The 24465-nt window shown below is 36.7% G+C and overlaps 2 protein-coding genes across 2 annotated transcripts; one reads left to right on the forward strand and one right to left on the reverse strand.

Annotated features, from left to right (window-relative positions):
- The first annotated feature begins 252 nt into the window (after positions 1-252).
- LOC133875628 (acyl-coenzyme A thioesterase 2, chloroplastic-like) lies at positions 253-5917 on the forward strand. The gene is made up of 5 exons (XM_062313826.1): positions 253-1449; positions 3392-3569; positions 4151-4620; positions 5089-5217; positions 5496-5917. The coding sequence occupies exons 1-5, from the start codon at positions 601-603 to the stop codon at positions 5646-5648; spliced, it is 1779 nt and encodes a 592-aa protein (XP_062169810.1). The 5' UTR covers positions 253-600; the 3' UTR covers positions 5649-5917.
- Positions 5918-6239: 322 nt separating this feature from the next.
- On the reverse strand, positions 6240-13692 carry LOC133875621 (formin-like protein 2). The gene is made up of 4 exons (XM_062313813.1): positions 11398-13692; positions 10819-11030; positions 9644-9888; positions 6240-7505 (listed from the first exon to the last, which is right to left on the reverse strand). Exons 1-4 carry the CDS (start codon positions 12918-12920, stop codon positions 6645-6647), a joined length of 2841 nt encoding a protein of 946 aa, XP_062169797.1. The 5' UTR covers positions 12921-13692; the 3' UTR covers positions 6240-6644.
- Between the last annotated feature and the right edge of the window lie 10773 nt (positions 13693-24465).

Genomic DNA, 24465 nt, shown 5'->3' on the forward strand with positions numbered 1-24465 from the left:
CGTCAAAAATTATATTTTCTAATTGCTTTTTCAAAAGTCAAGAACTGTTTTTTCAACTATTAAAAAGGGTAATAAACTATTATAAACTATTTTTGTAATTTAAATAAAAATATACTTTTTCAGCATATTTAACAGTTGGTTTTTTTTTTTAAAAAAAAACACTGTACGCAGATAAACAAGTAATTGGATGTAACAAAACTACTCTTAAGCCCCCAAGGAACCATTCCTTCACCTTTGACCATTTTCAAAGGGGCGGTGCAACCACTTCCAAGCCGTCGAAGACTAGCCCTCAACTTAAGGACCACTCTAACTACCCTTTCGAAATAGTCAACGATTCTTTTAAAGGGTAAAACGGTGGTGAGCGCTCCTCCGGGGTGGCCGGACCAACACCGTTACTTTGCTTCCTCTTCTTTTTCTTTAAAGGTTGATGTGGCTCTATGCGGCTGTGCCGATCGGTCTAAATCCTTGAAATTTGACGACCGACCTCGATCCTTCAGCTAGCACCCAGTCTCCTTCATCCATGGAACGTTAAAGCTAACCAAACAGCTGTCCTGAGCTGAGCCCATTTCCTTATTCATCTTCTTCTTTCAGTCTGACACCATGAGATCACTGAGAAAACCACTTTCCCACCACCTCTTCAAGTCCACCTGCATTCCATTCTACACTTACAATTCCTCGCCAGTGCCACTCCAAGCACTTGTTTCATGCTCGACTCCCACTAGTCCATCCCTATCGCAAGCACCACTAGAGTTCCGAAACGTTGTTCCCGTTAACATCCACATACCAGACTCGCCAAAACAAGCAAAAGCCGCTTCCAAAAGCACCCTTCTCGATCCAATTCCACCTGCACTATCTCAAACCAGGTCGTTTTCTTATATAAGTTCAGACCCATGTCCGAATTACCACTTTAATGGAGAAGCCAATAGTACCCTCTTGTCCAATTCATCAAAACAAGCAAAACCCATTTTCAGAACCAGAATTTATGATGCGAATTCATACAGATTTACTCAAACCAGGCCATTTTCGACTGAAAAGTCTGACCCATGTTCCAAATCATTGGACTCTACAGACCCCAGACCCTCTTCATCAAATGCAATCCCAGTTATTTCCACCATAAGTTCACCGTTTGAGGCTTCGCAGCCTATTGATGCGGGCTCTTCGATCCGAAAACCGATTAGTCTATGGCCTGGAATGTACCATTCACCTGTAACAAATGCTCTTTGGGAAGCCAGGTCAAGCATTTTCGAAAAGCTCTCAGATACGCCAACCGATGCGCCTTCGCAAGGCGAATTGGTGAAGAAAAATCCGGGGCAAAGCCGGACTAGCATTGTTTACAAGTTCTCGTCTGATTATATACTTAGAGAGCAGTACAGGAACCCCTGGAATGAGATTAGGATGGGGAAGTTGGTCGAGGATCTTGATGCTCTGGCTGGAACCATCGCATTCAAGGTATTTCTGAAACTCTTCTGAATTCTTACATATGGGGCATTATGATATAATATGCAGTGTGTTTATTTGAAGTTTGTCGAATTTGATGGGTGGGAAATGCTTGCAGTTGGGGTTGTGAAATAGGTTTTGAATGGTATGGATTAGAGGTCTGTATTATGGTTGACTTGGTAGCCATTTCTCATGAAGCCAAGTTTTCTTAGCAGTAATGCCAAAATGTTGTCAGAGGTTCTTATTTATACACTACAATGTGTTGTTGGTAGGTGTTGAATTTGAAGATGCATTCCTTGTGACTTGCTTTATCATGTTGGCATTGCTGGGGTTTGTAGCCATAGCAGTGCCTAAATGTGTTCCACTGAATTGGATTTTGGATATTCATTAGTTAACCTGCATGTAGTACTAGCTTCTGGAGGTCTATGGTTGGATTGCATTTTACAGTATTCCAGTTCCACCTGAACACGACATTTGGTTCGCATCCTATGGACCTGGTAGGAATAAAGTGAAGGAAAGAGAAGAGAAAATAAGAAAATGTGTATTGTTTTCCATTGATTGATTATGATTAGAAAGTGGATATTTAGCATATTTTTTCCATACTCCTACCTAGCTTTCTCTCCAAATCACTCCTATTTTTGAAGAGAAAATTTTGGTGGGGTTTAGTATGAAAATGCCAACATGTGTACCTCACCTTTCTTTTCTCTCTTTCCCCATGACAAACCGATTCCTTGAAAATAATTTGAACTTTTCTCTTTTTTTTTTTTTTTTTTTTTCTTTTATCTAGAAGCCAAACAAACATATTTGAATCGAAGAAGTCCACAAATAAAGGAAAGTAATTTGTCAGAGAAATGTTCAAGTTTCAGTGAAATGTGTAGCGGAATGTCATTATATAGTTTATCCAGTTTGTCACTTCAACTAAAAATCTCGGGTTTTATGACTACTTAGAAACCCCAAATTGGCCACATTCAATAATGTTTGACTATTTGCCTAAAGCAATCAAATTGACTAAAGAGATCATGAGTATATCCTCTGGAAACTACCCATCAAAATCATCATGCAGCACATGGTCTTGTAGAATCTTGGCTCTCTGCCATTTCAAGACCCACCTTCCTCACTTACCTCCTTACCCACACTTCCATTTCCACTGACTACCATCATTTTGACCACAAGTGAAGCTCCTAAAAGTGTGAGAACGAGTGTTTATGCTTTCATAGTCTATAATGAATCACTTGACGAGTACAAAATTTGTATTCCCTTTTGCAAGCAGCAATCCTTTCTTGAGAAATGTGGGTCATTATAATGGTGTTTTATGCTTGATGGCAACATAGTCAATTTGGTTCACCTTCAATAAGACAATTTTTAGGGAAGAAAAAAAAGAGAAAGGGAAAAAAAAAAATGGTTTATTCTTTTCCATTTGGTTATAGAAGGAATGTGCAGAGAAAATGAGGCAAAGAAAATGAAATTTTAGTATCTTTCCTTCTCTACATCTAACTTTCTCACCAAATCTCACATATCAGAGAGAAAATCTTGGTTGACACAAGAGGAACTTCATGGCATATTTTCCTTGTACTTCATATGTTTTTTTCCCATCTTCTTGACAAACACAGGAACAGATGAGAACTTAAAAATTATTTCTTCTTTTTCTTTTCTCTATGGATGAACCTAACATAATAGGACATTTTAGACTTATGGGATACAGTGATGCATTAGTTGGTTTCTGCAATGCCGATGGTGTAAAACTATGGAGCCCTTCCATCCGTAAATGCAGTCATAGACCTTGCTTGCTGTTTTAATGACATTTTAGACTGTGCATTTGTGCATTTCATAAGATAATGTATTTACTTCGACATTCCTTCCCTGGCTTGGCTATTTTCTAAGAGTTTCATTGTTGCTGATGTAATTGAAACATTATCCAAGCCCCTATCATTTACTTGATAACTTGTCTGACCAGCACTGCTGCAATCCTGATGGCACAACAAGGCCTCTGATATTAGTCACTGCTTCTGTCGACAAGATGGTTGTGAAGAAACCCATCCATGTCGACACAGATTTAAAAATAGCTGGGGCTGTTACATGGGTTGGGCGGTCATCATTGGAGATTCAACTGGAAGTGACTCAGTCCAAGAGGGGTATTGCAGAACTTAATATTGTAAATATAATTATTGTTTTCTTTTCTTTTCTTTTCTTTTACAACCTGAGCATTGGGATAGGCTTTGCAGTTTCTGGTGCTATATCTTTCTTCTTCTTCTTTTGAATCTGATCAGTAGATTTTTGCAATGACCCAGGAAAAGTGTTAATCACATATGCGCTATCACTCCAAAAGGACTGGTCATCAACAAGTGGTTTAAAAGATATAATTTAAATACCTGTCTTGCATAAGCCAAAATTAAAAGAGTTTGCTTTATAACAAGTTCTTATACTTGTTTTCATGGTTCTGGTTAAAGTATCCCTTTCGATCTTAGTAATGTCTTACATATACCCCAACCAAAAAAATAAAATTGTTTTACATAGACTAGTATCTTGTGACTTAGGTTCTTGTGCCATGGTCCTCATGGAACTGATAATAACAGTAGAAAATAATGTAAAACCTCCTGAAAAACTTCGTCTTCATATGTTCCCTTGATAAATTTATATATTTATACAATTCCCAGCTGGTATCTGTTACTGCGTACTATGCCTTATTGTGGAATTTTTTTTTATTTTTTTGCAGAGGCCATAAATGTATCAGACTCATTTGCTCTTATAGCAAACTTCACATTTGTGGCTCGGGACTCTAGGACTGGAAAATCAGCACCAGTTAACCAAGTCTCACCTGAAACTGAAGAAGAAAAGTTACTTTGGGAGGAAGCAGAAGAAAGGAACAAACTTAGGAAAAAGAAGAGAGCAGAACATAAAAAAGATTTTGAGAATGGACATACGGATAGGCTCAATTCATTGTTGGCTGAAGGGCGAATTTTCTGTGATATGCCAGCATTGGCAGACAGAGATAGCATCCTGATAAGGGATACTTGCCTCCAGAACTCTTTTATTTGCCAGCCACAACAAAGGAACATTCATGGTCGGATTTTTGGTGGATTTTTGATGCGAAGAGCATTTGAACTGGCCTTCTCAACAACTTATGCCTTTGCTGGTGTAGCACCACACTTTCTAGAAGTTGATCATGTTGATTTCTTTAAACCTGTAAGTAGCCACCATACTAATTAATTATTAAATGCTAATACACCATTTTCAGTAGCTACCATGCAGAGTACTATATTTCTGGATTCAGAATGTACTGTTCCTTGGATCCCTCTAAGGGTGCATCTCGAATACTACTCCTCTTCATGGCCAGAGGCATGGATCGTACTTAGTTACCATAGAAGAATAATATGTAATATCAAACATCTGGTAGGTTGTGCCATATATGTAAGAAAAAAAAATGCTTTAAGAGCTCAGTTAAATTTATGTAGGTGTAAACATAATACCCACTAAAAATTAGAATTGGTAAAATGGCGTAAAAGTGAGGAAACGTGCCATTTAGGCAAGTCAATGGATTGAGTTTTGACATTGATACATTGCTCTAGAAGTGTCTATTGTCCAGCAAGAGTATTTCTGCAAAACAAGTGTCATATCTGATAGTCAAAACCTTTCACAATTTTGGTGATGCAGGTGGATGTTGGAAATTTCCTCCGGTTCAAGTCTTGTGTGCTGTACACTGAACTCGAGAACCCAGCTGAACCTCTGATAAACGTGGAAGTTGTTGCTCATGTTACAAGGCCTGAGCTCAGGTCCAGTGAGGTGAGCACCAGAAATAAAATATAAAACCTTACTGCAAAATAATTGTCAACCACTCTGAGGTTTCTCTTTTTTCTTTTTGTTTGTTTTTAATAAACTTCTGTACAATGACATGAAAAATCTATCCCTCCCACCCAAATAAAGAGAAGTAAATAAATTAGGTTTAAAGTCACCAAAAATAAATCTATTTACTCAAAAAGATTCTCCACATCCCGGCAAATGCATTATCAGATGAAATAGGATGATCTTTTTGTCCTGTTACATGTTTGCAATCTGAACAGGTGTCCAACAAATTCTACTTCACGTTCTCTGTCCGTCCCGAGGCCATGAGCAGCGGATTGAAGATTCGGAATGTTGTTCCTGCTACAGAAGAGGAAGCACAGCGGGTGCTCGAACGCATGGATGCTGAGGGCTCCCGGTCTGCGCAATCATGAAGACATTTATTCTTGATGAAAGAGGGCAAGCATAAGTGAAAAACGAAGTTCTCTGATGGAGTGTTGGTCTTTTCTTGATTTTGTAGATATTTTCTTAGGGGCAACAGAAAATTACTCACATTCTGTGTTGCTTTTGAGGTTGAGAAATAAAACATGCAGGAAATGTGGTTTACAAGAACAGGAGGTCCGGTTCTTAGTTGAAGAGAGATCAATAGAAACGAATAAATTTCTCAAGAAATTTAACAGAAAATCGAACACCCTTTACCACCTGAGCCGCGTTGTAATGGTAGTATTCATCAGGTAAGCCAAAGAGTCAAAAACTGTTGATATAATTATCTGCACAAGATCATTTATTCATTACAGTCATGTTCATGATCTCCCTCTCTGGGTCTCTCCAAGCATTTCTAAATATGATTGTGTGCCACTCGTGCTCATTAGGATTGAGTTTGCAATGCAGCAAAATTTCCTCTGTAAGTAGCAGTGATCAACCTGGTGTTTATGTCCTCATTTTGAACACAGAAGTACATGAGAAAAGATAAAAGAGATAGCGAGAGCGAGAGTCATCATGAACAACCTAAATTATCTAACAGATTTACACGATAAATCCAACTACTCTACCAATACAACATTATTATCTTCAGACAATTCCCTCTATATTACACATAGGATAGACAATTCCAAAATTCTGTGAGCATATATGTATATATATAATTATATAAGTACAAGAACGGTGCCACACAAAAGCAAATGATATTACTTCATATTCAGCAAGCTCAACCCAAAAGCGCATCTGAAAATGCCACCAATATGTAACTTGCATTCAGTGAGGTTCACCATAAAAGCACAGAACGGGACTATATATACCAAATCAAGTGACATGACGAGGATGAACTTCCACCATCCATAATGCTGCCTTCCATTAAATCCAGGAAATAGCGGTGGAAGGGTTGGATTCACGGGCATAGCAAATCAATGAGACTATATGAAATGCAAGTGCTATGATGAGGGTGAGCTTTCATCATCTGAGGAACCATCATGCTGCCTTCCATTAAAAACAGGAAATACCGGCGCAAGGGTTGGATTCACGGGCATAGGAAATTGACGGGCTGAACCGACAATGGTTCTCTCATTAGCTTTCCCTACTTCCTTGCATACACAGTCGAGAACAGAAAGAAAATCCCTTACCACCATGAAAATCCGGAATGGATGAGCTTCCTCTTTAGCTGAGTTCCCATGAAAGTACTCCGTTATTTCCTTCACCAGTGAGAGAGCTCCTCTCTCCTGGGCTTGTATCCTAACAATCTCTTCCCCAGCCTTCTTCAAGAACCCATTCATTGACAATGAAAATTTTCGGCAAGTCTGCTTCAATGCGATATCTTCGTTTAATTTCACAACTTCAGATATTTTCGCGATTCCTCCAGCAAGCTTTGAAACTTCACTGCTGAGCACATCTGAATCCATTGCTGCAGCTTTCTTTACATTGGTGAGCTCCCCGCTCAAACCTGAAACAACTTGCAAGCCAAGCTTTCTATATTCAACTTCATCCCGAAAAGCAGACTGCTGACTTTTCTCAGCTTCGTCCTGGAAAGTAGACTGCTGACTTTTCTCAGCCATTTGACTCTGATTGGTACCAGAAAGACGAGAACCTTCAGCTCTAATAATTTCCTGAACAACAAAATGCAAGAGAGTGGTTTTCCCATTGGTGTCCTTAACATCAACAAGCTTGAGGAGCGTGTCCAGCTTGAATGCATGGGCATCACCCCGGTTGGTGCCAACATTCATGCGGTTCCCAGTTTTGAGGACTGCTTCAAGAAGCTTCAGAAACATTCTGCTGTTCCTCAATTCTTCACAAGCTGACTGTAGGAAATGAAGTGTAAACAGTAGCTGGTAAATATATATGTAATTGGAAAAGTTAGATCTACCTTCTCAATTAAATGAGACAATAAATTGCAAGGAGAAGTTATATCACTGGAGGGTATGAAAAGGCAGTTCAGCAACTAGGTTCATCATTAAACAAGAGATAGATACATTTATTTGGCAAGTATTTACATAATTTTACTTTTTCCTATTATCGTCCTTATGTACACATTACCAAGAAACTAGAAGAGAAGATCAAGTCATGCATGTTAATTTGGCAAGGTGCAAGTAAAGACTAAAGACAGTACTGCTCTAGCCAGAAGAAATGATTGGTCCGAGTTACAGGAGATACAGCTCTATACAAAGATAACCGAGAAAAAGATATTCATATAGCTTCCCAAGTACTTGGAATCAAGGCCTTGTTGAGATTACTTGGCCTGGTTCACCATATTACTCAATTATCATGACTGTTGGCACTTGAATGATCACTGCTACTCTGGGCACTACCATATTACTCAATTATCATGACTGTTGGCACTTGAATGATCACTGCTACTCTGGGCACTACCAAGTTTTTGAAGAAGAATGGTGATTTCAACCCGATCTCAATGCTCTAACCTACTGAATGCATTGTAAACCCTTAACTGATGTTTTCAATATAAAACAAGACATCAAATTAAACACAATATAATAAAGGTACAAGTAGTTTGAGGCTTCTTTATACTGTTGCATACTTTTTGAATCTGGTCGGTAGAAATATGCAGTTTATTTCCCCAACTGGATAAGCAACCTTGCTACTCTAAATGTGGAAGCCAGATTAATCAATTGGAGTTGGAGCCTTGGTTGGAACTGCCTTTGTTGCTCAATTTACGATGAATGTATACCTGGCTCCTGTACTTGAAAATCACACATGCTCCCAAATGAGTTGAGCGTCTAGTATCCCTCCCATTCCATGTCAGCCATGCACAAAATTAATTATTCTCAATTCGAGCAAAGCAATCCATCTCCGTTCGGTTGAATGGTACGCAACCCCCCCTTTGTTTTGGCGAGTAATCATAACCCAGGAACAAGATCATGAAAAAATTATTCATATTCGAGAAGGCACTAGCAGTGGCAGCAGATGGAGATAACGGGCTTGGATTAAGCCTCATGGTTACTTAGGGAGAATGTTATTATATGAAACGATGCTCATGAGCATTGGGCCAAGTATTGAGCTCAATATTAATGATTAGATTGGTTGCACGATAAAGTGGGTCAACAAATCATCTATGATTATGGAAAATGGAGGGGAAAAGAGACAGGAAATAATGGAAGAGTGACCAGAAAATGAAAATTATCATAAACAGTTTTCTCTGTGAAAACGGATTGGCTTTAACCACAAGTCAAAATTAAAAGAGAAGGAATCTTCACTTTTCACTATTCAGCTTTTGACTCATTTTAAAGTGAGCTCCAGCCTTCTGATCCCTGCTCAGGATAGAAAGGTATGTGTATATTGGGATGAGAAAGGAATATTGTTAACGAAAGCTGTAACGACCAGAGGTCCAGAGGTACATATAGATATATATAGGGAGTGTTCAAGTGGTATGCATGAGGTTCCCATTTCAAAATGTTTCACCAAATATAAAGTGCAGACAGCATAACTGATGGGGATTATAGAGATTATGCGATTTAGTGAAAAGTACAGAGAAAAGGGAGAGAAAACGATACACAGAATTTATACGTGGTTCAGCAGTGTGCCTACGTCCACAGAGCAAGCGTCTAATTTTTCACCAACAAAGAATAGTTACAACGCGCGCGTGTGTGTGTGTGTATATATATATATAGAGTATCCCCAATTAAACCCTAGCATGGTAAATTGAAATTCCCAATATACCCTTAACCATACCACAGGGCTGCCTCCAACCTATTATTCAACCCTTGCATAACAAACTTAAATTAAGCTGCAATGGATCTCATGGGCGGCTCCACTCCCAACATTTTGCTTACGCTCCCCCATGAGGCCTTTATACTAAAGACCAATGTTACATCCTTATTCAGAATATGAACTACCATCTCTAACGATAACCGAATAATATATATATATATATATATATATATATATATATATATATATAAACACATGATAAATTAAGATTTACCTCCAGAGTTTCAAAAGACCTTTGAAGGTATTCAACTTCTGAATCAAAATTGGCAATGTAAAGCATCGCATCCACCCTTTTAAATGCAAATGGTATATCAAGCATGGCCTTGAGAAATTTCTCAGCTGGGCCTAGCTTAAATGGTGATTCATCTTTGAACTCTGCTAGATTACGTTCCTCTTCTTTGGTAGGAGCCATCTTCAATAAACTTTCAAGAAGTTCTGTCCCTAATGCGTCAGAGTTGCCTGTTTGTATTTAGAGAGAAGTTCCAAATATTCAGAGCTCCAATTGTTTGAATGATTAATGATTATATATCAAATGCGCACATGCGCACACACATACATACAAAAGGATTGGTCATGCTAATGACATTGAGAAAATCACAGCAACACCTAATGAGAAGAGAATGAAATAAAAATGAACCATTCTGGAACGGGGGAATTTTTTTAACTCCTTGCAACACCAACTTCTATACAATGAAATTTGCAAATGCATTAAATTTGTAGTTTGGAAATGGCACTGCTTACAAGGACAGCGTGGTGTTGGAACTGTCAAACCCAGTACAGCGCAACACACATACAGAGAGAGAGCTTCATTTTTAGCTTTCTCAGGAACAGAATAAACTTCACAAAGTAAATGCTATATAGCAGGCGATGATATATTATCATTCGGAGTTTGTGATCACAGAAATGGCTTTAAAATTAACAACCATCAACGCCATAATAATCTGGTTTCAACTTTTGAGACAAATTACACTCAAAACAAGACTTTGAGCCTACTTGAAGAGCCTAGGAGAATTGTAAACATCAAGGCTACGCACTAAGAAAAATACCAAAGTTACTCAATTCTAAATTGACAGGGCACATATCGAAGTGTACCAACTCAAAGCAAAGACATTGATTGTAAAACTTAAAACCCAACAGTAACATTGGGAATTTCCGGCATCTGGCGTCCTCAACCTCATGATTTTTTTTTTTGAAATTGCCACATGATAACAAGAGCAACCCAGCATGCCTCATATTATAAGCTCATACAGTAGTGAGGCACAAATTAAGTTCAATATTCAAGTAACCATAATTGAAAAACAAAAACTTGAAATCAGGAATAACTTGCATAACAAAGGAGGGCCCCGCTATTTTACTACAAGGGGTCCACGCAAGTTTTACAGCAGTTACCTTCCAAAAGAGCTTCACAGACTTCCTCAATGGTCACATTCAGTGCCCTCAACAAAATTGCAATGTTCTGAGACTTCTTCGGATCAAGCACCCGACTCTCCTGGTTCAGCAAAGGGAGAACCAGACGCCGGCCATTATCTTTCGAAGTGGAATTCAAATTATTATTATTATTGTTAACCATAAACAGTGTCTCAATCATTTCCTCATTCAGTCTGCAACCAAAATAAGATTCAAACTTAACAAAAGACATAACTTCCACAAACAAGCAAAACTGGATTAGAATGCTTTGGATTTTCAATTCTCCAGGTAACTCTCTATGGAGTTCTTAAAATCCAAACTATTACTTTTGATTAAATGGTTCAGATATTGCCCTCTCAACATTTCTACGCATCTTTATTTTTTCTAAACCTTTTACTTAAAATAGTGGTTAAAGATAATGACTAGGACTTTAAAACTCTTAACCTACCTAAAGTTACCTTGGAGATATTCCTGATCCAGAAAAAGTAATCATATAATCCAAAACAACACAAAAACTTTGAACACCTAGAAATGAAAAGGTTAAAAAGTGATTTATCTTACTGAAAAGAACTAGATTTCATCTGATCCCACACCGTAGCTCGATCCGAGCTCGCTCTAACCTTATCCCAATGTAAAGGTTTCAATTTTGGTCTGGGAGTATCCTCATTCCTCTCCACAGTTCCGTTGCTCTGCAATTGCTCACCAGCCGAAATTGGTGCGACATTTTGCAAAACAACAGGCCTAGAAGGCGGTACAAGAACAGGCGGCCCCGAATTGGGCTCTCGGTTCGGGCCAAGAGTGGTCGGAACTTCCCAAAATCTCGGCGGCGGAGGCGGTGGAGGTGGTGGCGGAGGCAGTTTTGTCGGAACACACTCGATTCTCGCCGGTGATCGCTTACTCTGCCCCGAAACGTCCGAATTTCTCCCCGGCGAATTCTGGGTACTCCCTGAGCCTCTCTCTGATGATGATGATGAATACAAAAACGATGAAGAAGAAAGCGATGGGAGCGTTGTCGGTATCAGCCGAGTTGGAACCGGAATCGGAGCCGGGAAACCGATCACGGAGTCGGGGGATTTGGATTTCAAGCTTGTGGGACTCAAATTCAGAGCTGGGGATGCAGAATTCGACACAGAAATAGTTGGGGAGGCCGAATCCGAACATGGATACGACGCAGTTCTCGAATTGAAGCTTCTACTTCCGAAATTTTCATCATTGAACACTCTTCGGGAGCTCGATCCGATACGAACCGGACTATCTTTTCGGCCAGAAGACCCTCTCGGAGAAAAAAACTCTTCTTCTCCTTCATCGTCCTCCTCATTCCCAGATGAACCCACTCCAGCACTTCCATAACTCTGCTTGAAACTGTGCTTCGGAAGCGGCGGAAGCGGCTTGAGCTCCGGCGAACCCAGTTTCTGATACTGGGTGGAGGCCGAGACTCCGGCATTGCTCGAATTCTCTGCTTCCCCGTCGTCGATTCCATGGGGAGTAGCTAATGTACCCAGGTAGAGAAACTCGGAGCTTTGGTTGGACGGGCCGGAGCGAGGAGGAGGCTTGAGGGTTCCATCGGAGTACAAGCGGAGGCTATCGGCGCGAGAGGTCTTGTCGTCGGCGGTGGAGGTGGTGGAGAAATTAGGGGCGTGCTTGCGGTAGTAGATGAAGGCAGAGAAGGCGATGAAGAGGGAGGCGATGAGGAGGGAAACGGAGACGGAGATACCAATGAGATGGCGGTGAGAGTCGGAGGAGGAGGGGCGGGGGAGGAGGAGGTCGGAGATGTTGGCTGGGAATGTGGCGAGGGCGGTTGGGGAGGGAGGGGGTGGAGGGGAGGGTAAGGATGGAAAGAACGGTTTTGGTTGGGTGGTGGAGGAAGAAGAAGAAGAAGGGAGCTTTGGTTGTTGTTGTGGTTGTGAATTAGGAGATGGGGAAGGGGGTTGGGTTGGAGGGAAGGAGTTAAGTGGGAAGAAGGGTTGGTGGAGGAGGTGGCGGTGGTGGTAGCGATTGTTGGGAGGGAAGGTGGAGATAGTGGTGGTGGTGATGGAGAGGAGGGTGAGGAGGAGGAGGAGGAGGAGGAGGGAGGTGGTGGGCATTGTGGTCTCTTGAAGTTAAAGGCCGGGAAGGAATGTAGTGTTGCTGGTGGGGACTGCTTTGATTATGTGACAGAGGGAGAGGGAGAGGGAGAAGAAGAACAACCGTGCTTTAATGGCCGGGTAGGTTCCACACAGAAACACAGAGAGAGAGAGAGACAGAGAGTAAAAAAGACTCTGTTTTGGATGTTTACTTTTGACAATCACAGTTTTAAGACTCTGTTTTCTTGATTGCTGAGTTAAAAGTTTGGTTCTTGATGGGTGGTGGTGCAGAGAGAGGGAAAGAGAGACAGGAATGCAGATGGGTTACTGAAGATAGCACAGACCAAACCCGGAAAGAGTAGTGTAAGGTTGAGGGAAGAGAATGTCGTGTAACTGAGAGAGAGAGGAGAGGGTCTACATGGTGGTTGTAACATGTGAGTTTGTGAGAGAGGAGAGAACAGTGGGAGCAAAGAGAATGGTAGTTCAGACTTCAGAACAACCCCATAAGAGCTTTTACCTCTGAAAATACACAAGCTGATGATGGATAACAAAAAGTAGCCATGAACATTTTCAACGTCTGGAAATTTTCTAACCTTGGTGTCGAAGGTAAAGATATGAATAATGGGCAAGAAAAGAAATCTTGAAGAGATGTGTAGGAGAGGTTAAAAATCTCTGACAGACAGAGACACAGACGTAGAGTTCATTATTGGGATTTGCACTTCTTTCTCCTCATGTGAGATTCTTTTTTCTTTCTCCTCATACTGCCATACTGGTGTAGATGAGCTGTTTCCACTGTGTGAGGTTAAAGTGAAAGTAAAAGGAAACACACGAGAAACTTTTCTTTCATCCCTTACTGATTGAAAAGTTGGCATTTTTGTTTGTCGTCTGAAAGGAAGCCTTTATTTAGGGGGGTGAACAGACCAGACTCCTATCACGCGCGTGGAAATTGTTTAATTTAGCAAATATTTAGTCAAAATTTAATTAAAAAATAATATTTTTAAAAAAGAATAATAATTACTCTTTTTTTTTTTTTTTTTTTTATCGGGGTATCCTACAGTACCTTAAAACTATGATGTACCTTGTTCACTGAACGACTGGCCCACACAAGGCAGTAGTCGAACCTTCAGAGCGCAGTGACCACCTGCCAGGAACTGCAGACTAATTTTCGGCCCAATATCCGACGCCACTCCAGGCATTGGACGTTGAATCGCAGGCAGATGGTCAGAGGCCCAAAAACCCCCCACACAAACTGGGTGGCTGGCCCCAAGAGGAAGTTTGCATCTATGAAGTTTCGAACTTGTAACCTTATGGGTAGCACACCCTAGAAGCCCTAACCATTAGGCTAACTCCTTGGGGTTCATTTTTTTTAAAACACCGGTTTAACATTTCTCTGATAATCATATTTTTGAAAGTTTGTTATTATATTTTTCAAAATTCGTCTTTCTTAACGGTCATATTTTTATATTTTTTAACAAAAGATGAAATACAATGAATTATAGTAATTCATGAAGTTCACTACAAAAATAAATAAATAAATAAATAAAGTTGTCCGTAATGTTGCTTGCCGAAAAAGAAAAAAAAATAAATTAAAAAGTTCTAGTTTTATATATATACCAAAAACTTAATAAACTAATTAATTTTTTTAGGTAAATGTTTCGAAAGAGTAATTTCATGTGCATTATTTTTTTCATCATTACTTTGTTCCCAAAAAAAAAAATGCATAAATATTTTTTATTAGATAAAAGAAAATCATATGTATTTTTTATTAGTTTTTTTATTATTATTAAAATGCATTGTTAGGCTGAGAGCACTGTAATAGCTGGCCAATTCTTCAATTAAAGTAACCAGTCAAAATAATTTATTAACTATTTTGACCAGGTAAATGCAAAAGCTCGTAAAAGTAAAAAGTAAGAGCTTTACAATTGAATTTGAATTAGATCATGATTCATGCAAATTGGTTTTCACTTTTATTATTTTAAATGCAAAAGCTCGTAGATTTATGACTTTTTCTTTCCGCCTATGTTTTTGTATTGATCTGATTTTTCCATAAACTAGGAATCTAAAGGCTAACAACTTTCTTGTCGTTCAACTGTTTATATATTCTTACTCTTTTTTTTTTTTCTTAAAAAAAAAAATGTTTATATATGCTTCATTTGGTCTCAAGTTCCATCATGCAGCAGCTCCAACCTGTTGAAAAAAGGAAATATTGTTTGATTAAAAATCTTTATGATAATAGCATTTTGTATTTTGAATTATTTGTTAATAGTTTTTCTAAAGAGAAAGTTATTTTTTTAAAAAAAATGAAATTTTTACCAATCGTGGCATAAGTTCTAACTTTTTAGAATAATAATAATAATAATAACCAAAAAAAAAAAAAAAGCTTTATTATTGATTGGTTTAAAACAAAGGGAAAACTAAAATTTTTCCCCCAAAGTTTCACCCAAATTACAATATTACCTCTAAAGTGGAAAAAACTTGCAATGCACCAAAATCAAGTTTCTTAATTTTGCAATGTAACCAATTCTTCTAAAAATATCCTTAAAAAAATCAAATTTTAAAAAAAAAAAAAAAAAAACCCCAACCAATGCATCCCCCAAATGAGCCACCCTCAAATTATTATTTTTTTTTTTAAAAAAAAAAAATGATTTTTTTAGGGATATATTAAATTTTTTATGAATATTTCCAAAAGAATTGGCTATATTGTAAATTTTTAAAACTTAGTTAGAATGCATTGCAAGCCTTTTTTACTTTGGAGTCAAAATTACAATTTGAATGAAACATCGAGGGGTAAAATATAATTTTCCTTAAAAGAAAAGTATGATGTGTTTTGTCTATTTTATTTGTCTATCTTTAAAATTTAAAGTTTCAATTTTTTTAAAAAAAAAAATAGAGATTGTAAATCTTATTTTAAAGTTCAAAATTTTTAAAGGGAAAAGTACACATATCCCCCTCAAACTACCACCCAATTGTCAATGTACCCCCCAAACTACCAATTGTGTCAATTGCCCCCCTCAAACTACCAAAAAATGTCAATATCCCCCCTAAGACCAACAAAAAGACAAAAATAACCCTAAATTTTTTTGAATAAGACAAAAATGTCTTTATAAATTCAAAAAAAAAACTAAAACTAAAAAAAAAAACTAAAAAATTAATTTTTTTTTTAAAAAAAATTAAAAAAAATTTAATAAAATACGAAAAAGAAAGTTTTTTTTTTTATAAAAAAAAATAATAAACGAAAAAATAACTGAAAAATATAAAAACAATTTTTTTTAAAAAAAAAAAAAACAAACGAAAAAGAAAAAGGAAAAACCAGTTTTTTATTAAATTAAAAATATGAAAAAGAATGATTTTTTTTAAAAAAAAAAAAAAAACCAAACAAAAAAATAACTGAAACTTATAAAAACAATTTTTTTTTAAAAAAAAAAAAACAAACGAAAAAAAAGAAAAAGAAAAACCAGTTTTAATTTTTTTTTGGTATAAATTTTTTTATTTTATATTTTTTTAAAAATATTTTTTTAGTTTTATTTTAATAATTTTATGAAGGGTATTTTTGTCATTAGGGGGACATTGACAGTTTTTGGTAGTTTAGGGGGGGACATTGACACAATTTGTAGTTTAGGGGGGACATTGACAATGAGGTGGTAGTTTGAGGGGGTTATGTGTACTTTTCCCATTTTTAAAAAATAGAGATTGAAAAGCTTTTCATCTGTCACATGTAATGACCAGACAGTTTATATAGGTAAGCTGCGTGAAACTATGTTGGCTCAATATTGAAATTTCAAACCAAAAAATTGTTTAACAAATTACTTCTTATATTAACTATTAGAACAATTTTCAATAGGGTGTGAAGGACACATTTTTTTGATGTTTTTTATGTTCTCACAATCACCGCAGAGCAACTAAAATTAAGAGACTTTGCTCGGGGTCTCACTTGGATGCCTATGTCAATTTCTGAGATAAAAGTATGTTCAATGCACAAAAATTCAGTCTATGGTCTATAGAGACCTATTTATAGACTAAGAGGTGGAATCAAATCTGGATTAGAGTTTCTACTCCAACTTAGACTAGGAGTGCTAGAAGTTTGATTTGAACTGGGAGTCTTATCCCAAATTGAGACTCCTACCCCAATTCGGCTTATAGTAGGGTTCTAATCCGGATTCCATAAGATGAGACCTGAGTTCCCGGGATATGCTTGTCTCGAGCCTTGGCTAGAGAGGTTGAATCCTGGTTTTGAGATTTGTCCACACCCGGAACTCAATCTCGATGTGCTGCTTGTCATATTCTTGGAAATAGCCTTTTCCGGGGATGATTCATTTGAGTGTCCAATGTTGTTGTCTTGGCTTGGAGCCCACAATTCTCCTTAAGCTGATACTGGCTTAAAGGCTCATGATTCTTCAAATTGGCCTATCTGATTGAGATTATTCCTAACAATTACCTAACAATTCCCGTATCTGAGACATACTCGAATAATAAGAATTTTGTGTCTCGAAAAATTCAAGCTTTGGCTTCTTTCGAGGCTTGAATAGTCTTTAGCTTCTGACCCTTAAATGTCTCTGGTCTGAAACTCCAGAGGGTTGTGCTACTTAGTGAACTCTATAATCTTCTCCTAATAATGAATGAAAGAGGTTTTTTTGTACTATCTTCCAAAATTATGTGATGCATTTTGTGATTTCTGCAATCAAACTTGTTACCGCGCAATATATATATACCACCACTCAAGGGTCAAATCCAACCTGTTACATGAAAAACGAAGTTTACTTGAAAATCGAGGGTTGTTTCCCTTCCTTCGGGGTTGGCTCTATGCCTTCTTGTTTTTTTAATTTAGGGTTTTATCTCTATCTCCGGGGATGGCCTCATACCTCTTGAAAACCTGCAAACCTGTAAACTTGAAAACTGAGGGTTGTCTCCATTCCTCCGAGCTAGGCACCTTGCCTTATTGCTTTTAATAAGGTTTTCCCATTGCCTTATTTTTTATAGGGTTGTCTCACTGCCTTGTTTTTTCTCCAGGTTTTTCTCCTTAGATTTACCTTAGAGTGTTTGAAGATAAAGCAATGTGTATCGAGAATAATTACCCACACAAATAATAAAATAAAATGAGCCCCCATGGTGGGAATAGGTGCAAGACCCTAAACATCAGAATGTATTAAATTAAAAGGTTCATAAGAAATAAAATCACTATTTATAAGCTAATGCACTTTGTTCTCCAAGTTGTCAAGCAAGACATGCAAATGACTATGAACTAACTGAACCTATTTGACCATTGGTGACTAAGGAACATGCATAAGAAATAGACGCATGTCCTAAATGAGAGTGCCATAAACTGAGAGTAGCAGGTGAAGACTGAGATGGTGTGACAGCAGGCACTATGGAAGGAGGATGAAGAGGAGAGAGCTCAAATAAACATCCAATCTTACGGGTGGTCCCAAATAACTAACCTATTTGCAGCTCCTGCACATCACAACCCTGATTAGAAAAATGTAATTGTAAACCAAGTTCACAAAGTTGGCCAACAAATAACAAGTTTAAGGATAGATTTGGAACTAAGGATGTGTCAAACACAAATAATTGTGTAGTGCCCCATATTAGTGTAAGGGTTAATTGGTTCTTAATTGGAAATTGGACCTTTTTGACTTTTGCATTAACCGAACATTTGAAGTTTCCACCGAGAACATTCAATGATGTGTTGCAATTTATGCCAGAAGGTACATCTCACGCCTTCGACATGTATGTCTGATCGTACACCAAATGATCAGGATCATACAACAAACGCTCGTCTAACCCTAGATCACACACGAACATTCGAGACTCGCTTGGAGAATGTTTGCCAGCTGATAGATCAGATGATCCTTATCCACCTACGATCTTTCTCCTATAAATACCATCGCCCATTTGTTTATTTTGTATATTTCCGACCATTGGAGCTAGTGTTACTCTACTAAGAGTGTGTGGGAACATTTCGTTGTGAATAAGACATTTTCGCTCTAAGGAGGTAATCCCCTCAGCTTAAACTCATTCTTTCTTAGCCGTTACGTTGTTTATTCATCTCTATAGCTTTTAATCATAGGTTTAATCATCTAGTTGTTATTATGGTCTTAATGCTAGTTTAGTTTTAGGTTTAGCGTTTTGATGCTATTAGACGTTGTAATTCTTGCATGATGATTTGTTATGGCTTAAGTCCATATTAGGCGTAACGTTAAGACCGTAGGATTTGCTTAGAAGTAGTTCAGTTGAGTTTTGGTTCGAAATGGGTTTCTGACATAATCGAACGTTCGAGCATTATATCTCGAACAATCGATCATGTGTCCTGAACGTTTGTGGATTAGGCAGAATAACTATGTTGAACCTATTATAGCTTAGAATTAGTTTCCATTTCGTTCTCTTTGAGCCATTACCTATTTAAGTATCAAAAGCTCTCTCGATCTCTCATGGGCCGAAAGTTTTCAATTATTGTATTTGTCTATTTTGTTGGAGCTTCATCTCCAGTCTCTGACCGTTTAAAATTTTGCTTCAAACTCTCTAATATCCAAAATTTTCATATGCAAGTATTTGGATGATATTTTCCAAACCTTCAGGTATTAGTTGTTCGGGATCGGCTCGTTTGTTTTGGTATCAAGCTCGAGCTCGAAACGAGCATTAATTTGGTGTTCGAGCTTGGCTCGCTATGGAAGGATTACTAATCGAGCTCGAGCTCAATCATTTTGATCGATAGCTTGCCTGAGTCAAATAATTTAAATTCTTTAGTTTAGTATTAAAAGAAACAAATTAAACCAATTTTATTAATACTCTTTCCAAAAACAATTACAAAAAAAATTATTAACTATAATAAACTAAACCTTACAAATCACATTTAAACAAATAAAATAAAATTACAAATACAATATATTACTATTTTTTTGTTCGACTAGCAACTCCATTCAACATTACATCGGCTCAACAGCTTCTTCAATAAGACAACCTAGTTTAACTTTAAAACAAGGTTAAACCAACAACTTAAGGAATTATGATCAAATGTTTGCCTTAATCAACAACTTCAAATAATTTGAAATAAAAACCTGTAAACACTAAAAAAAGAAAGTTAAGTTAATTTTTTTATCCATTGTATTATTTACACAAATTTATTGATAAAAATGTCAAGGGAGGTTTGATAATAACACAATTTAATGTGTCTAAGTCATTAATAACATTGTCAAATCCTTAGTATATTGTTTATTAATATACTATATTATAAAAATAAGTTATACATTAGTATAAAAATAAGTGATATATATACACAAGTCGAGTCTTAATAAACGAGTCAATCTTTATACGAGTGAGTTCACAAGCATTTATCGAGTCGAGCCGAGTTTATACAAATTTTTATCATTTGATAATCAAGCCTAATTTTGTGTTCACGAGTAACTTATTTAACAATTGATTCGAACACGAATCAAATTTATTTGAACCGATCTCGAATAAGCTTACAAATAACTTAGCTCATTTAAATCTCTAGTTCCCTTTCGAAATTTTGTATGGTATTGAACCACTTCTTAGGTGGGACCATGTGCCCGTTACTATATTGCTATCATTTATGTGTCATTTGTCTTGTCCCAAAACTTAAAACATCATCATCTAAAAGTAGTTGCAAGATGTTGTCAAATTTAATAGTCAATTAAATCTTCATTATTCACTCATGCATGTATATTTTGTAAGAAGTTTTCCACTGAAAAATACTTTGTTCTGTTCTTTGCACCAAATTTTGGAGGAGATTATAAACTGATAAAACAATTTATAATTGATGAAATACTTAAGTAAAAAAAATTAGTTTATGAATTTTTCTTAATTGTTTTAGGAAAAAATACATTATATTCTCTCAAAATTTTCACCATTTTTTCACTTTTACTTTCAATTTATTAAAAATTAGCAACGTACATCCACTAAGTTTTTGAAATTGTCAACGTTGCCTATATGTTAGTCACTTTCGTCTTCCCTGACAGAAAATGACTCACATAGTTTTTATTGAATGAAAAGTTCAAAATTCTCTCATTTTTTCTTTAAAAAAAAAATAATAAAAAATGGGGTTGTTACGACCACCCTAATAGACCATTTGGAGGTGGCCGGAATGGGAGTCCTATGAGGGTGGGCATAATTTTTTTTTTTTTTTTTTTTTAAGAAAAGAGGCATTTTGAACTTTTTATCTCATAAAAAATTTTCCATTAGCAAAGACAAAAGTAACTAACGAATGTGTAATATTGACAATTTAAAAAACTTAGTAAGCGTAAATTGTTAATTTTTAAACATTAGAAGCAAAAGTAAAAAAGTTGTGAAATTTTAAGAGTAAAATATATATTTTTTATTATTTTATTAATTATGAATTGTCACATTATTTGATAAATAATTTTGTCGTAAAAATAGGAAATTTTCAAACATTTTCTGAAAATTAATTCCAAGGGGTACTGAGAGATACTGAACTGCCACTACTGCATTAAATCAAATTGAACGATTAACACATAAATCACACTGACAATATATATGGTTGGTATTTTTTTTCAAGAGACTTACAAAAATAAAATAATTCTTAAATTGATTTATTGACAGTTTCATATTTGCCATCAATCATTATTCATCCGGGCCACGTCTGACTGTGTAAATCCCCTCCAATTGATTATATGTCAGCAAGAGCAATCCTCCTTGTAATCATTAGGATTGCAATTATGTCGCTCCCGATTTTTATTTTTATTTTTTATTTTTTATTTTTACAAAAGTTAATAATAAAGATGTTAAGTTGGGAAGAAAGATTCAGTTATTTTTTTTCATTTGAGGTATTTCAAAGGGATAATTATACTTAATCCTCCTAATATATTCACGGTGTGGCGATTTATTTCCCAATGTATCAAAATTGGTACATGACCCCCCGAACTTGCCAATGTGTGGCAAAATCAACCTTCCGTCCAATCGACCGTTCGTTTGGACGGAAAATCGGTCACGTGCAAGTCACGTGACCGTTTAAGACAGAGACTCTCCCTAAGTCACGTGACTTGCACGTGACCGATTTTCCGTCCAAACGAACGTTCGATTGGACGGAAGGTTGATTTTGCCACACGTTGGCAAGTTTGGGGGGATCATGTACCAATTTTGGTACATTTGAGGATAAATCGTCACACCGTGGATAAATCAGGGGGGTTAAATGTAATTATCCCTATTTCAAAATTTGATTAAGGTTTTGTTTCTTTTGGCATAATTTTTTTATGAATAATATTTTTCATATTTTTTAGTATTTGGTGCAACTTAAAATAATAATCTAATCGAAAATATATTGAGTTTCAGAAAATAGTTTTCGTTTTATCTTTTCATCCTAAACCTTTATCAAACTGCCGTTAGACCTCCATCGGAAGTTGCAAAAGTCATCGGCCCTTTTTTTCTTCTTCTTATATATATAAAAAAGGGCATAAATAACATCATCTTTAAAAAAAAAAATAAAAAAAAAATAAAATCTATTAAACAAGATCTCCTCAAAAACATATTATCTATTCCTATTCTTCTGACCCTCCTACCTTTCTGTTCCGTAGGCAGAGTTTCTGGATATTAAATTACTAATTATTATTATTTTTAAAAAAATTAAATTATAAGAAATATTAGACTTAATAATTTAAATAATATTCTTAAGTTTATTTACGTTGAACCAAAAAAATAAACATTTTATGTCCAAGTAGGCCTCCATACGACGACGTAATTGCGTCGGTGAGAATTGACCAGACACAGGTTCATAGAAGAAAAGGACGAGAATGGCTGTAATCCGTGATTCACGCATATCTGAGAAGCCTGAGAGCACGACACCTGACAGTTTCTAGGGGCTCGTGCCTCGCTGGTAGTAGGGGGAATAAATCTCGAACAGTGTCAGTAAGAAACCCAACTTTCCCTACTCGCGGAGGCCTCAATTGGTGTGTACTCGCCAATGCAATATATAGACAGTACAAAAAGAGAATACCTTATTCAACCAAAAAGAAGAAAAAAAAGGAAGAAAAGGGGAGAGATTTTAAGATTTTGTTCTTACTTTTTTCTTCTTCTTTTTTTTTGTTGCTAAAAAAGATATTGAGAAAGGTATTCTTTTATTAGGATTTTTGAATATATGGTAGTGGTGGAGTGCTAGATTTATCTTCATTCAAGATTCGATTGAACAAGTGGGTCCAAATTCTCCAAAAGAATAGAGATGAGCAAACAAGAAATCAACTTTTCTTTTCCACAACACCACATAAGTTTAAAGTGTTAGGATATCAAATTTTTTTTATTTTTTTTTTAACAAAGTTAGAAACTCTTCATTGAAAAGGAAAGTGATACCTGAAAGAGAATCTAGGGACAATAACAGTCCCTAAGTAGTACATGCATAAGAAAATTAGGTATATCCTCCGGCCAAACCAAGCCTATTACCTTACTAGATGCCTCCTTTGCTAAGCATTGGGCCATATTATTGTCCTGTCTACTCACATGAACCATAGAAGCATACTTGAATCCTTGCATTTTTGCTATAATCCATTCAATAAAACGGCCAGCAGTTGACAAATTTAGGGATCTAGCATTTATTTCAATTACCACTTGCTTTGCATCCCATTCTAGGATTACTTTAAAAAAAACCTGCTTCCTTGCTAAATAGAATCGCTTCTAGGGCAACCATAGCTTCAGCGACTTTTGGTGCAACCAATGCCATTTTTGTGACAGCCTGTGCACTTAAGAAGTTTCCCTGGTAATCTCTGGTCACTATTCCAATCCCGATATATCTCCTCGTAACATTCATTGAAGCATCCCAATTCATCTTGATAATCCCAGAGGAAGGGAGTTGCCAACCGGTTAGAAGTATGATGGAGCTAGAATCCCCACATAAGTTCACCAACTCCTCCTCTCTTCTATTGTACCTGCGAAAATCTTATAGCAAACCCACAGCTTCCTTAAAAACCACATGAGGAATGAATATATTTTTAAAGATAAACTTGTTTCTACACAACCACATTCTTCAAGAGAGAACCCTCGTAAGATCCAAATCTTATGTAGGTAAAACGATCATGCAATACTCTAACAACTATATAAAACTGTCTCCCATAAAAGCACACTTTTGAAAAAAGAACTGAACTCCTTCCCCAAACATCTTGAGGCAATCGGACATCTCCATAGAGCATGAAAGCTAGATTAAATGTCTCTACTGCAACATGGGCGAAGGTTATTTTCCACAATTTTACGTCGGAACAAGTTGCTCTCAGTGGAGAGTAGGCCATTACATGCACGCCACATAAAGAGCTTTATTGGGTTGGAACCCCCAGATTCCAAATAACTGACCAAACTTGATGTCCACATGCTTTCCGTGACGTGCATCCCTTATTGCGATGTTGGATTTCCATTCCCATGTGATAGGCACTACGTACTGAGAAGATTCTTAATACCTTGCGACATAATCCTATCCGGTGGAAAAATATGACTAAAAGGAATAGCATCAATAATTGCAGCTTCTTTTATGCTGAAAACTACATTATGTTTGATAATTTTTATGAAGATGTCTCATTATACATTATGTTTGATAATTTTTTTTTTATATATATAT

This window comes from Alnus glutinosa, chromosome 1, assembly GCF_958979055.1.
Source record: "Alnus glutinosa chromosome 1, dhAlnGlut1.1, whole genome shotgun sequence".
NCBI classification, from domain to species: domain Eukaryota; kingdom Viridiplantae; phylum Streptophyta; class Magnoliopsida; order Fagales; family Betulaceae; genus Alnus; species Alnus glutinosa.

Bases quoted from the DNA above. Each gene is read 5' to 3' on its own strand.
- LOC133875628 (XM_062313826.1), top strand. From the start codon at position 601: ATGAGATCACTGAGAAAACCACTTTCCCACCACCTCTTCAAGTCCACC. The intron at 1,450-3,391 runs GTATTTCTGAAA...TTGTCTGACCAG, and splicing joins CTGGAACCATCGCATTCAAG to CACTGCTGCAATCCTGATGG. The intron at 3,570-4,150 runs GTATTGCAGAAC...ATTTTTTTGCAG, and splicing joins AGTGACTCAGTCCAAGAGGG to AGGCCATAAATGTATCAGAC.
- LOC133875621 (XM_062313813.1), bottom strand. From the start codon at position 12,920: ATGCCCACCACCTCCCTCCTCCTCCTCCTCCTCCTCCTCACCCTCCTC. The intron at 11,031-11,397 runs GTAAGATAAATC...TTTTGGTTGCAG, and splicing joins ATGAAATCTAGTTCTTTTCA to ACTGAATGAGGAAATGATTG. The intron at 9,889-10,818 runs GTAACTGCTGTA...AAATACAAACAG, and splicing joins CTGTGAAGCTCTTTTGGAAG to GCAACTCTGACGCATTAGGG.